Genomic DNA, 16,727 nt, shown 5'->3' with positions numbered 1-16,727 from the left:
TATTGCATTGATTTATTGATGACCTCACCCAGCAGTACATTTCTGGAATGGTGTCATTTTTCGATTGGCCCGCAAGACTTATCCCAACGCGGTTTCGAATCTAGCCCATCTGGGGGGGAGGATCGAGAACTTGAATGTGAACATGCAAGATTTATGCTCCGGCAGTGATTCATCTCTTGCAACCGGTTGGTCACTCAGTGGGCATTGGCCAGCGGAAGTTCGTGATTCCAATCCCGTTGCTATCAGATGCAGAGAAATGTCAGGGTTTTCCCACCCTTTGTTTTGTGGTATTACGACCGACTTGCGTGTGGCCCAGAATGCACGTTCTAGGAAGGCTCCATTTTTGTGTGGTAACGAGCTTCATCTGCATAAAGTGGGTTACGTGGTTCTCTGACTCAGGTTCTGTGCAATATTGGGAATAAGGGGACAACGTGGGCAAAAGATTTCCCAGTTTCCACCCTCCTCAACTCCAAAGGGAGTTAGACTGCCAGCCAAACTTTTGAGAGCATTAAATCTCACAAAGCACGTATTTGCAACCACCACTGACTTTGGTAACGCACATTTTCATTTCCGCCATTTTAATTCTGCAGACAAAATAGCCGTCTTGAGCTTTGGTGTCAAGAAGTCTAGTTTGGGAATTTCTTCCTCTTGATCGAGGCACTCATAGCTACACATCTGGGATTATCTCAGTTGAAACTCTGAACAGGTCTAATGCAATAAAAGTTGCATCTTCTCATTGTACAATCACCAGCAATAAAAATGGTACACCTAGATCCTCAAAAATCCCGTTCCCCACATGGAGTTATGTCTGTTGCCTAACTCCGCCGCGATAGCGAACATCTTATTGAAAAGTGGCCATTGAAGTTTGCTTAGCCTGACAGTTAGGCAACACACACACAACGCATTGCAGCAAAATTGCTATTTCAGGATCGAGATGTCCCATTTTTATTGCAATTGAACTGTGAAAGGCAAATTCTGAACTCAAGTGACTAATCTTGATGAATTTACGCTTGCTTTCTTTGATAGCATTGTAGGGGCGGGGTTGGGCACCAACCCACCAGGAAACAGCCGAATATCTAGCTAACGCAAGTTGGGATTTCTTACTACGTAACAGTTAGCCCATTTATGCCCAATCAGTCAAAATTTTCTAACAGCCCTACTACTATACACTGATAGATATATCCTGATTTACGATTCTACTATAGGGAACTTCACCCCTTATGGTAACACCCTGATTAAATAAGAGCAAATGCAAAGTGGCTCCTTGCCGATGTCGCTAAAAGGCAAAGAAAGGTATAAGGTACAGAGTGGAACAATTGGACTGTGTTATCAGTTGACGTTGATGAAACGAATGGATTGCATCTTCATTTAATATTCGTGCATGTTCACTCTTAATCGTGAAATTAGAAGAGCTTCAAAGGAAATTAAAGCATCTAATCAGTAAGTTTACAAACGCAGAACCTTAGTAAATATATTTGAAAAATGACTATTTTATTACAGAAGAGTAATGATATTAAATGAATATATTTGCATTTCGGTTGCGGTTAACGCCTGAAATAATGTCCTGCCATCTGGTGATCTTGAACGTAACGAAATGGTAATCCAAAAGGAAGATAGTAAGTATTTTATTGCTGTTTTGAAGGCACTTTGAAACATGTAAACGCGTTAGGATAGCTTGGAGCAATTTGGAAAGTACTCTTTCAAGGACTTCTACACTATTTACCCTCTGCAACCCAGTTCGTTTGAAAACCTGAACCCATTGCTATCTTTCCTACGAATCGCAAGGCGGGAACGACAAGCCAGAAATTGTGTTCTCTCTCTGTGAGCACCCGATCTAGAGGTCGTTGCGTTCACAGCGCATGTGTGAAAAGTCAAACACAAAACGACACCTAAAGATTCGTTATTGCTTTTATGTTCCGTTGTTGATGACGTTTTATTAAGCCTTGGAATGGTAAAATGGAGGACCCTCTCAAGGTTCCTGCCATACCAAACTGCGAAGCGAGCTATTTATTTCCGTTGCATGCTCTTCTGGTTGAGCTGACTGACGTACAAGTAACAGGTCACGCACAAGGCCCACATTTACATGAGTTTTTTTCTTCTTTTTAAACCCATGCTCCTCGCAGATTAAACATAAGCGTTATTGATTTTAATACATGGAAAATCGAGGTCGAAAATGTTTTCGTGAAATGGAATTTTATCGTTTAACTGACTGGCAGGTCGGCTTAGAAAGTGTGCTTCTTCTGTTCCTGATGGTCTGCGTCTTGACATGAAGAGTGATGTATGTTTGAGAATTTGTCAAAGTACCCTATTGCGGAAATATTGCGAAACCTGAACCTTGGACCATGTGATATTCGTAGATATTGCCATGTAGAACATGAATATCGGTTCAAAATGTCCTGATTAACGGTATAAAGTATGCAAGGTGTTATCACATAACACCTGTAAACTTTCACATTATGTAGAGAAGCTCACGGGTCTCACCATTTGGGGTAGCAGCTATCGCTGTTGTCTTGTAATCAAGTGACCCATTTTTCGATTCCAGGTGGAGATACATTGCACTGTGGCAGTGGTGGCTGGTGGTCTGGATCTATGGGTGTGCACTTCAGTCTCGAGTCCAGAAGAAGTGTAGTACCACCCCTGTCAAATACTCGCACTTGTTTTTGCGTACATAATGATGCTAAATGTATTGGCGACCCAAGTTTTGATCACCTTTCACTGAAAATGAGGCTATGACAGAGTTATATTTCATGATTTTTTTTAACACTAATTTTTTACAAATTTCAAATATTTCGGATATTTTCCAGCCAATCACGAGAAGAGCGATGTTATTGTGCAATATGTAATTCAACATTCGATAACCTGTCAAAATCACTCAAAACATAGAAATGCCGATCTACAATATCAATACTATTGTCAATTTCCAAAATATTTCGTAAAAACTTCCTCCCCCGCTCTGCTGATATTAATGAACAAGGAGAATAATAACATTGGCGTACACCAAAGAAGCCGATCCAACTACCACATGGAGGAAATCAGTTGTAATCTATCTAGCCGTTGTTTATTTCTAATAACAAACTGATCGAACCAAGCAAATCAAGTGAAATCAAGAGAATAATAAATCTTAAAGAAAATTACAGTACTCACTCAGTCCACACTGTTCTGCTTCGTACTTCAGAATTTTTCCTTTCCTTCCGCCGTATCCATATATTACTTCAGTTGCTACAGGCTTTGTGGCTAACTTCCCTCGAAAAATTCAACAACGTTAAATATTAAGTCTCTGCTTTCGCTATGTACAGTTTCCCTATTCATCATGAAATCAAACACTTTGCACTGAAGCAGCAACAACCTTTTGATAGCGCTAAACAATTTTGCAACGCAGTAACAGCCAAACAATGCAAAACAGCTGACTGATTGATGTACGCTCCCTCCGCGCGGGTTGATAATTCGGCTACTGCGCCACAGAGACCGTTATTTTGGCCAAGATGCGCTAAGCATAGGCAATACCAGACACGTTTAAAACACCAGTTTCGCTTTCAGTCGCCCTCCTCCCCTTCCCCTTCTTTCTTACTCGGAACAGAATACCATCGAAATTTCCCTTTCCTATAAAAATTCCCTCAATTTGCTATGATGCATAGGTTCCTCCGACTTAGTCACACCGTCTCGAATAGAATGGGTTTGCAACACTACATTTGCTAGCACACCAACTGCTGTGTTCACGGCACGGGCACAGGCCCGAAGCCAGAAGACCTAATCAGCGTTCTCTACGCGACTGCTGCAACAGCGTCAGAGGGAACGAAACTCGCATAGTTCGAGCCGCGAGCGGGCCTCGGTCTACGCGGGTTGAAATCACTGGTCGCTAGCTTCTCCACCACCTCTCTTGGTGAAGCGGCGTGGGAACATTTGATGTTTCGAAGGAGACAAGATTTGCATTACAGATTTATGTGGGTGTGCACGTGCGAATATGTAGAAGCCACTACTGCTGGCTGTGGTTCGGAATCTACTTTAAACTTAGATGCAGTCCAGATTACCCTATCTGAGCGTAAAATATACTTAAACATTATTTGGGCTTCAAAGTAAAAAAATAACCTTAATGAAGTTTGTTCACTGAGACCTTGTCAAGATGTCACGAGTCCAAAAATAAAAATCCTGTGTATAAGTGACTATGCTATGGACGGACTGTGTAACCAAGCAAGTTAAGAGCCATTTTTGAAGTATGAATATTTTTAGACAAAAGTTACAAAGCCATTCTTTAATGAATCAGCATAATACAGGATATGTAACATACGTATGGATGGCGATACAATCATAATTTAAGGGAGAGGGGTCAAAACCTGTCCGCCTCTCTCCTGATGCAATAATGTTTCTGTAGCTTAATATCACTTTTATTAAGTTATCCTGTAAAAGAAAATAAATTTCGGTGGCAACACTGAATATGCCATCTGGTTGCACACGTACAGGATAGAAAATGTGCCGTCGAAACTAGATCTCAACATGCAAAAAAGTTACTAAGTCATTTTCGACATATCTAGGTTAATCACAAGGAGCAGAATGAATGATGAACTAATTAAATAGGTGATGGTGCAAACACATCCAATCCAAAACGTCAAAGTTTATTCACTTTTATGCTCAGGCCAATCTCCTGTCGAGATTCGATTCGAACCATTGAAGATTGTACCTCTACTGGGGAGAGGGGGGCGAATGCAGGGTCCTTTGATTATCAGGTGAAGTGTTACCTGGGATTCAAACCCAGGACCTTTGAGATTGCAGTATGGTACGAACCACCACCTGTCATATTAATGTTATTGGCAAGAAGTGTAAATAATCGATAACCGAGCGAAAATTATAAACTAAATTGTGCTGTTTTTAATTGTTATGTAACTATATTTTTAAAGCAGAAGTTGACAGTAATACTAATTATACAAATAAGCTTAAGGAAAACAAATATCTTTCTGCTATTCGATAAGATATCGTGAATGTTCAATATTAGCTTTAAAATATTTCCTTATTCACTTATATCGAACACAGATAGAAACTATCAATGGCTCTCTCTAAATACAATAATAATATTTATTCTTGCATTGCCCCATACTTTACAGTGCCTTGCAAATAATTTAACTAGGAATCGATAACAACTCACTATAATAATGCGAAAATGCCAAATTTGACGACATCTGTTGCGAAAACAATTTGGAATACACTTTAAACGCAAATACATGTTTCTCCATCGCGATTTCTTCAAGCAGAGACTTTCAGTGATGAAACTTTCAAATAAGGAATAATACCATCGTTTACAATTAACTTTATCTGCACCGTTAATTTAACGACGAGACGGTTAATTCAAATCCAAATCTACCTTGGGAGTCCTATTACGTCGTGCTATATTGAAATTGTTGTAGCAATCGCCATATTATCAACAGAACAAAACAAAATTAAATAAACAGTAAAAATGTTACTCACATTTTCGTTGAGCCTCTCCATTATATTTAGGGTGTTCTCCGCGTGACGCAGCATTCTTTAACAAAATAAAATATTTATTTATTTGTATAAACCCACAATACATAAAATAACTAGAAATCGCCAAAATTAATCGGTTTAGACTTTTAAGGAAGATTTTGGCTTTTCCAAAATATTTCATGTTACGTAATTTTCTATGACGTGTTTCCATCAATTTGACCACGCATTTTTATACAAGTATTTCATTTCTGAATTCTTAATTAAAGCAGATTTGTCAGAAATTATATTGAAAAAAGTACTCTTCATACGCAAGTTTTTAAAATAAACCTACACCGTTTGTTTTATTCACAGTACTTACCAGTATCTACTAAATAAACTTAAATATTATACATTTTTGCTCTATATTATAATATTTGCGAAACATATAATGTTCTACATATCCTATCAGCCATCACCATGTCATCTTTTTCTGTAAGGACGAATATGTTTGTCAGTATTATACGTACTTTCCTATAACTTAGACTATTCATTTTTTAAAGATACGTGTGAAATGCGATTAAAAGTCAATCTGTACTTGGGTACAAAGAATATTGTTTATAGATATGATTAATGTTTGTAGCAATAACCATTTGCCATAATAATATTCACAATAACGGTCTGAATTTTCAACATACGATCTTGTAAACAGTTTCAGAATGGTCTCAATTTATTGATTGATTGATTTGGTGTTTTAAGTTCACATTATGCACAGTAAGGCTAATCGGGACTGGACCTACAGTTTAAAGTGGGATCCGAACCACAATGTGCCTCCACCGGGTATCGAACTCGGGCCCGCTTTATTACAAGGCGACGACGCTATTTATAAATGCGATTCTTGATCATAAAAGTGAAAAGTATGTACGTTTCTTTAAAATTCCACAATATAAAGTTACCTATGCTACAAAATTAATGTGTGCATCAAATAAAGGATTGTGATCTTGAACATACTGTACCTGTCAAAGAAAAACAACATTAATACATGTGTACATATGTAAATATAATAGTGAAATACAAAATACAAACTTTAGGTTAATGCTTGTGTAAATATAAGTATAGTACTATTTATTGTGTGTCTTATTTAAATGTAAAAATGTATTTAGTGATTAAAACTATGTGGAGTAGGCCTATAAAGTAGATGAATCGAAGTAGAATTAATAAAAAGTTCAACATGTCTCTCAGATTTAGTTGCTGGAAAACACACAAAATTCTTGCTTCCTCTAAATTCGTAAGTAGCACATGTAGAATTGCATTGCACCAGCAAAAAATATTCATATGTTGATTTGTTGAGACGAAAGTAGGTTGTTGAGTAGCACTGTAATGCTAAGAGTAGAAGTAGCCACCACTGAGTAGATCGAGATTTCTCTGGTGGCATCTTACCCAGGGGTTCTCCCCCTACAGAGGCGCGACCACCTAACAGTTCCTGTCCTTCAGGAAGTGCTGATGCGATGCTAGCCCTTGTGAACGCCGGAGCCAACGTGGAGGCGGATGACAAGGATGGACTCACAGGTCAGTATTCATCACTTTCTAATCTGCTAAATCGAATTATAACTTGCTGCTAAATAAAATTCAGTTTTAGAAATCTATAAATTAAATTGTGTTAGTTTAGCTTGGGGAGAAATGGTGCTCAACTTGGAACTTGGGACCTAATAGTTGGTAAGATTTTCGAGCACAAATTAATTTTCACCTCGTATATTTTGTTGTTTTGTTCTATTCCCTGCACATTGCAACATAACTTCAAGGCATATGAGATGATGCGGAGGTAGGGCTGTACACATTCAGATCTCTGCCAAAGACGTGATCAGCACCACGTGTCTCACGCGTGGCAGACTGAGGGTCCTACCTTCACGTCCCCCCTCCCCTTTCATATTCCTTTATGTTTGGGAGGGAAGATAGCTTTACCTTTTACTTGTAAATTATATAGATTGAGTATTGTTTGCTATTTATATACGATAGGTATATGCTCATGTACAATTCAGGCGTGCTAATATACGAGATGCATACCAAAATTCCGTACCGTTTTACTCTCATTCAAACACAACTGCGACTAGATAAATATCCGTGTGTGTGAATTAACTTGCTATAACTGTACACAATTGCAAGTTTCTAACTGGAACCATTCTTTTCCAAGTTCATGTGCGAAGGAAAGCTGTTTGTACCACTGCCTGAAAGATAGATTTTACTATGGAAGATACACATGCTGTGATCAAGTTTATGTCCGCACGCTATCAAAAAACCGTCGATATTCTTCATCAGTTGAGGCATGTTTATGGGAACAATGCCTTTGCTGACTGTAATGTTTGGAAGTGAGCTGGTGAATTTACTGGTGGGCGGCAATTAACTGAATATTTACCAAGATCTGGCCACCCTATGTATGCCAACATAGTAGAAAATATAGCTCGTGTTGAGCCCTGGTTGTGAATGCCAGAAGGCTATCTGTTGAGGACATACAGTCAGTACGTAACCTTCTCTCAGGGCACCGTCCAAAGAATTTTGGCAGAACACTTAAGATGTTCAAGGTCAGTTCACATTGGTTCCCGCGACAGCCAGAGAAGACAATAAGGCTGTCTCTGACAGTTCCAGTAGTCTTCTGACAGGGAACTATGCTACCAACGGACAAATAATGAAGTCTGTGATGGCAACGGATGAAACCTTTACTCCTCTATCTAAAACCATAAACAAAACACAGTCCAAACACTGGAAACACTACTCTTCCCCTCCACCCAAGAAACATCGCCAGGTTCCTTCGAATGCGAAAGTTATTTTGTGACGAAATGATACTAATTCTGGCTCATCCTGTCCCAGAGTGACAAACGGTCCATGAGCAATATCATCAACTTTTGAATAAGCTATTTCTTCCTGCAGTGCAGCAACATCAGCTAAACCTTTCACAGTCATTTATTTTCTCCACTGAGATACTGCACTGCCTCAAACGTCCGGAATTGTAATAGATTTTTTCCGGATAAGACGTGCTACCCCACACACCCTAATCACCTAATCTTGGCCCCAGCGACTTCTAGCTGTGTTCAAATCTGAAGAAATCACTGCGAGGTGAAAGTACAACTTTTCAGTGTGTAAAACATATTTTAGAAAATAGGCTTCTCAGACGCCTTTCATACCTAGGAAAATAAATGGCAACGGTGTGTAGACATAGACGGGGATTATGTTGAAAATTGACAAAGACATCGTTCCAAACATGATAACTTTGGGAGATTTGGCAAAACAGTACGAACTTTTGGTTTGTACCTCGTATTTAATTAAATAAAAAAACTCTTTTTGACTGGAATGTAGAAATGTAATATTTCAGTTCAAAATTTTTACCATGAAAAAAATAATTTCACACTTTCCAAGAAACGTATGTTCCTATACATTACATGTAACTTCCCTATTTTTTTTTCAAAACTTCACAATTTCCCCATACATTTTGAGGATCTGAATCCCCAATTAGTTATATGTACTTTTCTCTACTGTGATTATCACTCTTTCTAACCCGCCCAGATATCACCCTCTTAGTTTATATAACATAAACATGTTCTCACATTATTTCGTCTAGGATCAATTTTTATTAATATGTGATAACTGGTCTCAAAAGCATATTATATACAGGGTGTTTCCGTTAAACTGTCCTATTTTAATTTGTTTCTGCCGGAAATTTCCTGCTCAGCAACTAAGACCAACTTGACTTTCATTGTAGTATAAAAAAGTTGCCTTTCTTTACTGCCATAGGCCGTTACAGACATATTGAAATATGACTATCGACTGGGAAAAATACCTGTCACCAATGCAATACAGATTGATCCTACCCAGTGCCAAGAAGTGCGCGTTCACACACACACGTAGCGAGTACCTCTATGCTACGTCCATGCCTGAGCTCTCCGTGTGTGTCGTATGAAGCAGGAAACCCATTTTGAACGGTCCACACGGTACCGGACCGGCCAATAATTTCATCACAAACTCCAATTCTGAAGCTTGTCAAAATAGGAGTTTTTAGTAGTTGCTGCAGGGGAGGAGGAGTAGTGGAAACAAGAGGAAGATAAACAGCGTAAACTGGAACACAGATATTAAGAACATGATAAATTGATTGATTGCTTTTATTTCCCTTTTTGTGCCACTTTTGGCTAATTTGCGAAGATGGGGATGAGTGATGATACTATAAAATTGATGAATGGATACTCTCAAACATCCATGGCCAGGCCAGGATTCGAACCCGGGACCCCTGGAGGAACATGAGAGACTTATGAGGAGGAGCGAATATGGTGAACTTGGATGAGAGACATCATTGGGTGAGTGGAAACTCTCAAGTCTTCTATGAAATATTAAGTTAACTTTCCCTGCTCATTTTCTCACATAATACAAGAGTTTATACATTAAACAAAAAGTCAGCACACCACCAAGGTCTGGGTGATACTGGTCGTTCCGGTGGAGCCCCACTCTCCCCCGCTGTTTTAATTCTACGGGAGGCATTCCAGCAGTTCGGCTAATGTACAGAGCTGAAGCAAAGTGTACCGAACTGAACAGCCGTAACCGTGTGGTCATAATTCACTACTTCCCATTTCATTTCCTTTAAGTAAATTTGCCGCTGCCGGTGCCTTTGTTGGTCTGTGGTGAGCCGACTCGCGGTGTGCCGAGCAGAGCACAACCGTGGCCGCCGTTCGTAGTGGATTTCCTGCCTAAAGTTACACGTGCACATGTAGCAATTAATGTTTCATTGCATATAACAATTAATTTACGAGTATAATCTCTATTAATCCCTAGTAAATTTCTTTCTTTCGCATAAAACTATGTTGCCCGACAGTCCTAATTTTTCCTCTTCTCAGCTCTCCATTGCGCTGCCAGCAGAGGACACACGGACTGCCTTGAGACACTTGTGACGTTGTGCGGAGCGGAGGTTGATGTCATTGACAGCAATGGCTGCACGGCGCTGTTCTATGCTGTCACTCTCGGCCATGCTGACTCCACAGAACTACTTCTAGGATACGGGGCTGAGCCAAACCGTCAAGATAGAAAGGGGCGAACGTAAGAACATTTGCTGTATTTGTTTACTCAAATAAACAATCTCAGAACAGTTCTTTACCTTAACTTCAATGAAATAGCTTGATAAATTATTACGATTCTGAATCTCTACCGTGCTTTAAGTGTAGCAAATATATTTTCCAAAGATTTATTCCTCCGCCATCTCTAGTCTTGTTGATCGAGTTCTCTCAGATGCAATATCAAAATAGTTCCCAAAAGTTTAATGTTAATTTCCCAGTTCACATTCTGTAAATTTACTGCAGTTACTGATGGCAAAAGAAATTAGTGTTTCGACCTCCAGCACCTCTTAAACTACAAATTACCGTCAAACGAGGTAGCTTCGTTCTGTTTTTGACGTATTTCACCGTGCTGTGTAAAATCCATAGGGATTGGAAACGTGAAGTATAGGTGCGAGTAATAAGGAATCCGCTGAAGAAATGCCAAGTTCGGTCTCTGCAAACAGGGTTGTCAAACATGTATGTCTTGTGGTGACGAAGTTACCCCAGGAAATGGCGTAACTTCGTCACACCCGTGATGAGTCATGGAACGGCAAAATAAACCCATCAATGAGGTAACTGCGTCATGTAATACGTTAAGAAAAAAGCTTTTTGTCAAGGATTGAGGAAAAACCTTACTATATTCCCTTTTGCATATGAAGCAATGTACAATGTGATTTCAATTTGGTTAATGGTTAATAAAAGGGAAGAAATATCATGTCTGAACACACAGTTTGTGTACACAGTATCATCATCGTTAAAAGCGTTGCACATGTAGCGTGGGTCTTTGGATCGTCTGTTGCATGTCATAAATCCATTCCTCCATGAAACACACTGAAGCCAATCAGGCCCCTTTTAAGTGTTGCACTGGCATTTGCATATCCCGCAAAGATCTTCAGGTTAAGATGCTCCAAGTTGGCATGGTTCGATTCAGTGTTGCCACAATCTGAGGTCACAATTTCCCTTTCCAAGGGGAAAAATTCCTGCCTGGCACTCAGTTTTTCCCTCCACTAAAAATCGCATAATAATAATAATTTTAATAATAAATAGTGCATAATCTGTACTAATATTAGGTTTTATGTATTAAAATTTCCATGGAATTTTGGTGTTCTTCATTCCATTTCGCTTAAAATTTGGTTCGAATTTCCCTTCATGTGGCAACACTGGTTCGATTGTCTCACTAGGAACTTTTTGCTCCTTCTATTCCGTGACTTGCCAGTATAGTTGTGGAGATTCTGCAGCTACAACCCATGTCCTTGCAAACACTGATAGGTTGTTGCTGAGTCTTCCGCTGTAGCACTTCTTGGAAATTGAATGGGTGCAATCCTGGTGCTGGAAGTGTGTTCCTCCATACCCTATGCGGAACATTTTCAAATGACGAAGTTAACCCGTTTGACGGCATATTTCCAAGTGTTCCTTAAGTTTCGTTCCCTAAGCTCCAAAATGTGCACGCAGTTTTCGAAATCTCAAAAATTAGTAAAAGGGGAACATCAAAGGACGTTCGCAAGATTTCTTGCTCAGAATGCTCAAGGTGAGGGAACGTGTTGGATGCTATCTCCCCAGTTAAGAAAATTCTTGTACAGCATCTCCAACCCACTGTATTCTCTCCATGTTGATCTGTACAAGTATCCTCCCACCTTTCCCTAAACTCGACAGAGCACAGCACGGAGCGCTCGCTCTCTGTAGTCCCTCCCCAAGTGCAAGCGCGTTGCTCAAGCACGTAATTAATATACCTGAATCGCCATGTGCAGAGGGTGTTAGAGGGTGAAAAGTAAAAAGAGGGTTGCTGCTTCCCGTGACTTGAACCAAGCGACACAGACAGTGCGTGCAAAACGGCCATCACTGTTACCTCAGTGCGAAATCCGCTTCCAAAGCTTCGGCTTTCGTTTTTGTGTTCTGACGAGTTCCTGGCATGTAGTATTGATGTGGTTTGGTTGCTTCCAGCCCGGCGCACTGTGGGGCGGCGAAGGGGCAGCTGGAGACGCTGAAGCTGCTGAGCAAGCACGGGGCGAACTTGTGGATGAGGAACGTTAGGGGCGACCTCCCCCTTCACGAGGGTGTCCAGTCAGGGAGGAAGGAGCTGGTTCGCTGGCTGCTCACTCAGCGCCCGGAGACCGTGAATTCACCCAACAACGACGGCCGCTGTCCGCTGCACATTGCTGCCATCAACAACAATGTGGAAATGTGTAAGGTACGTTTGTTCAAGAGTGAGTGCTGACAGATTAGTTGGTATACCTGTGTCAAGGGTTATGCTGATTGGCGGAGTGGTTAGCAGAGCCAGTCCTAGATTCATGATGGTTTCATTCTTCTGTTTCATCAATCGTCGCGATTAACCTAGTGGGATGGAAAATTGGCATAACTATGGAGGATACAAGATCGTTTGATCCTCCTCTTTCGCACGTGTACCCTATGCTCGGGTACTAAGGTTATTTCATATTCTATACTTCTCTCTTTCTGCATCTCCGTTTCTCCATGTCTTTCTTTGTTGCTCTAGATCTTTAGCTCACTTTTTCTTTTCCCACGTTTCTCTTTCTCCATATTCCTTTCTTATTTTCGCTTTACTCCCTTTCTTTATTTCTTGTTTTTTTTGTCTTCCTGTGTTCTTCTTTTTCGTATACCTTTCTTGTTTATTCGGAAGCTAAGTGTAGAGATAACAACCTAAACCTAGTTGTAGATAACTATTAATTTGAGTCAGTTTCTAAATTCAAACACTTAGCAGTAATATTAACAAAGGAAGACACCTTAAAGAGGAAATTAAAAACACACTGAATTCAGGAAATGCATGTTGCTTGCATATTCATAAACTTTTATCCTCTCGTATAAACACTCAAAGAGGAACATAAGCTAACAGTTCTTGAAAATAACATCTGAAAGATAGGGGATCGACAAGACATGAAAGAACAGTATAATATACATTCATCATCTGATATTATTAGAATCAGTGGCGGCAATTAGGGGTGGTGTAGGGGCAGTTCCCCCCTCCACTTTTGGCCACTTGTTGCCTCCAGAACGGCCTTTTAATGCTAAGCCTTGTACTCCTAGACAAAGTAAATTGTTCTTGCGCCCTAGTTTTGGCACCCAATCGCAGTTATTGATTAGAATAATTAAATCAAGAAGACTTCGGTGGGTAGGCCATGCAGCACACAGAGGGTAGAAAAGTTTCCAGGTTTCTTGTTGGTAAACCTGGTGGTAAGAGACCTGTGGGAAGGCCAAGACGAGGATGGAATGACAATGTTAAGACGAACCTAAAGGATATTGGGAATAATGGTCAAGGGTGTGTTCTTATGTCCAGCACAGGGCATCAAAGACATGTTGCTTCCTAGAAGACGTTGTCGCAATGAACTTTCGGGTTTAGGAATATCAGAGTGAGTTAATATGGTACGAAACCAAGCGATTGAGGTAGCTTCATTAACTTGGGGTCCTTATCGTCACTTCTGTATGTATCCCACTTTGTTCTTTTCCTCAGATTCTCATAGACAGCAACGCGTTGGTCAATCCCCTGATGAGGAACAGCAAGGGTCAGATGATGACGCCGTTGGATGCTGCCCTCTACAGGGGAAACCGAGGATGTGCCAAGTACCTGCAGCTGCACGGAGGAGTCCCTTCCAGCAAGCTCAATGACAAGAACGCAAACCAACGTGGGATTCGAAGGTGAGTCTTCTTGCATGATTTTCCCCTCTCGATCACGACCATCAAAAACAAATTCAACTTTTAAACATCATTGCGGGTGCACCATTATTGCGGTTACTTTGCACACCTCATGAATACCCGTTTTAGGTGCATCCAGTGTCCGAGTTTATGCTCACTCAATAGGGTTTGTGCTTACTGAGCGGATTGATCATTTACAATCATTTAATTGACGGTTATGGTCAAGAATGATACGCAAACGTTTCTTCATCAAGACGTTCATTAGAACACAATTCATACAAGTGAATACGATTATACTGCCTCGTAAGGTAAGGTAAAGTTTCTCGTACCATGAAGAAGGTATATTTAGAGGATGTGGAGGTAGGGCCACATACATGTATACTGCCTCGTAGTACATGAATTTCCTCTGCAATAAAGCTGTCCCATTTTATGTGACATGCTTACGTACTTTGCAAAATAAACTAAAATTTTCATCTATGCATCGCATTGTTGTCATTTATTAACACAAGGTGTCTGAGTAATCTTTATTTTTACCTCGTAACCAACTGGAATCGGTGCTTCAATCTTAGTAATATTTGCTTTACATTTCTGTTACGCAATAATGATGAAATAATACAGACTTAACATTCCTTTAATTTCCTGCAGTTTCTACTTAATTATGAAACAAATCCAAATACGTATGTATCAACGAAGCACAACAATGAAAATGCAATAACTAAGCTAAGGTTTTTCTAATTGCGCTGAATATAAACTAGCTTTCTATAGTTGGGCGTTAGAACTTTGAGCCATAAACTCTAAGCTTATTTTATAAATCCAATAACACCATTTAACATGTGCGTCCATAAATGAGCCAGAAAAATCTTGGAATAATGAAAGTTCGTTTTGATGATTAAACACGACGAATGTATGAAACAATATTTTAATAATACTTGCGAATTACTTTTAGTTTTAATAATTCATGCGTGTGAACATGCGCTTTAGATGGTAGTATGCAAAGAGATAGAGTCGATTTCAATGTAAAATTCTGACATTTGAGATGATATTAAACTGGGTTCAATGTTTTCCTTCCACTCGCCAAAATTTAAGTGGGAAGTTCATTAAGAGGTTAAATATCTAGTAAAAAACCTTAACGTACCCAGCTGCCCTGCATTGCCAACTGTTTGGGTGTTGCAGTTCAATAGCATATGTAGAAATATTTTTCGGCTGCTTGTGCTGGTGACCACAGAGCAGAAGGAGCTTTATGCAGTCGCTATGCATCCGCACGAGAACATCTGGAAACATTGTGTCCAGTGGTCCCATGCAGTACTTTAATAGGCAAGGTTCTGTGTTAAGTTAATATAGGGCGATGGATTGTGATGAAAATATGTTGATCTACTGTCGGACTAAAAATTATAGATACTCGAGTTTGTACTCCCAATTAAAAAATAACCAGTAGGCCTACATAAAAACGAGTTACATGAAAATTTAACTTATTCCATTCTGCGTTATTCTATGGTAACCAAATTATTTTTCCAGTAGGTATGTCTTAAATTTTTTATCGTCGTGAGAATAGAAAAATGGTAGTTTTTTTCCTTTTTTAGTTTTGCAAACGATCGGTCTCTTTGAAATTCTATAAATTAAAAACGAGTCGTCCGCTCGTGATGAAATTTTAGTATGGTGCAGGCAGAAAGAATTTCAACACAATTCTAAATTTTCAGAGTTTTAAAATTTGTCAAAAAACCGTTCTCTTCAATTTTGCGGAACAACTTTTTCTTAGTATTGGGTAGTCCTTTAAATACAATATTGTTCTTGTTTTGAAGCTCTTTGCACCTGTTTTTAAAATCCATTATCATTGTCAATTCACATCGCGAAAGCGACTGTATACATATTTTTATTCAGCGGAGTAAAGATGTACGTGGAACGTGGCAACACCACTAGCACTGACTCGCAGCGCCAACCAGTAGTTTCCACGGTTCAACGTACGTACATCGTTCTGTGCCACGTTCCGCGTACACCTTTACCCCGTTGTAAACAAATCTGTATAAAATCGGTTTCTCAATGTAAATTGACAATGATAATGGTTTTTAAAACCAGATGCAAAGAGCTTCCAAATAATACCAAGATCATAATTGTTGGACTACCCAATCCTAAGAAAAAGTTGTTCTGCAAAATTGAAGAAAACTGTTTTTCGACAAATTTAAAAAATCTGAAAATTCAGAATTGTCTTCAAAATCTTTCTGCCTGCACCGTTCTAAAATTTCATCACGATCGGACAACCCGTTTTTGATTTATAGAATTTCAAGGAGAGAGATCGTTTGCAAACCTAAAAAGAAAAACGGGCTCTTTTGATTCTAACAACGATAAAAAATATAAGGCATACTCGAAAAACAATTTGGTTAGCATAAATTAACGCCGAATGGAATAAGCTAAATTCTGATGTAACTCGTTTTTATGTAGGCCTACTGGTGAATTTTTAATTGGAGTTCAAACTCGAGTATCTATAATTTATAATCCGATAGTAGATGACACGAAAAAAAATAAACTTTTTACTGTTAAATGAATGGCCGTTACACGTTTGCGGGAAATTTATGGGTATTTTTT

General features: G+C 39.5%; 1 protein-coding gene and 1 long non-coding RNA gene across 3 annotated transcripts in view; one reads left to right on the top strand and one right to left on the bottom strand.

Annotated features, from left to right (window-relative positions):
* Window positions 1-16,727, bottom strand: part of LOC145985166 (uncharacterized) — a 252,061-nt gene that overhangs the window by 148,283 nt on the left and 87,051 nt on the right. The window contains exon 2 of the long non-coding RNA XR_014441402.1: window positions 5,458-5,512. This is a non-coding gene — a long non-coding RNA (uncharacterized LOC145985166). The remainder of the gene's footprint in view (window positions 1-5,457; window positions 5,513-16,727) is intronic.
* LOC145985165 (uncharacterized) overlaps window positions 1-16,727 on the top strand; it is a 175,328-nt gene that overhangs the window by 126,703 nt on the left and 31,898 nt on the right. The window contains exons 5-8 of one of the 2 annotated variants that reach the window (XM_083118854.1): window positions 6,925-6,999; window positions 10,308-10,506; window positions 12,444-12,690; window positions 13,966-14,150. In XM_083118854.1, coding sequence (XP_082974980.1) covers window positions 6,925-6,999; window positions 10,308-10,506; window positions 12,444-12,690; window positions 13,966-14,150 — 706 coding nt within the window. Of the gene's footprint in view, window positions 1-6,891; window positions 7,000-10,307; window positions 10,507-12,443; window positions 12,691-13,965; window positions 14,151-16,727 lie in introns of both variants that reach the window. The other variant, XM_083118853.1, reaches the window with a different exon arrangement.

This window comes from Lepisma saccharinum, chromosome 3, assembly GCF_977018435.1.
Source record: "Lepisma saccharinum chromosome 3, izLepSacc3.1, whole genome shotgun sequence".
Lineage (NCBI taxonomy): Eukaryota > Metazoa > Arthropoda > Insecta > Zygentoma > Lepismatidae > Lepisma > Lepisma saccharinum.
This window is presented reverse-complemented; position numbering and strand designations above follow the sequence as displayed.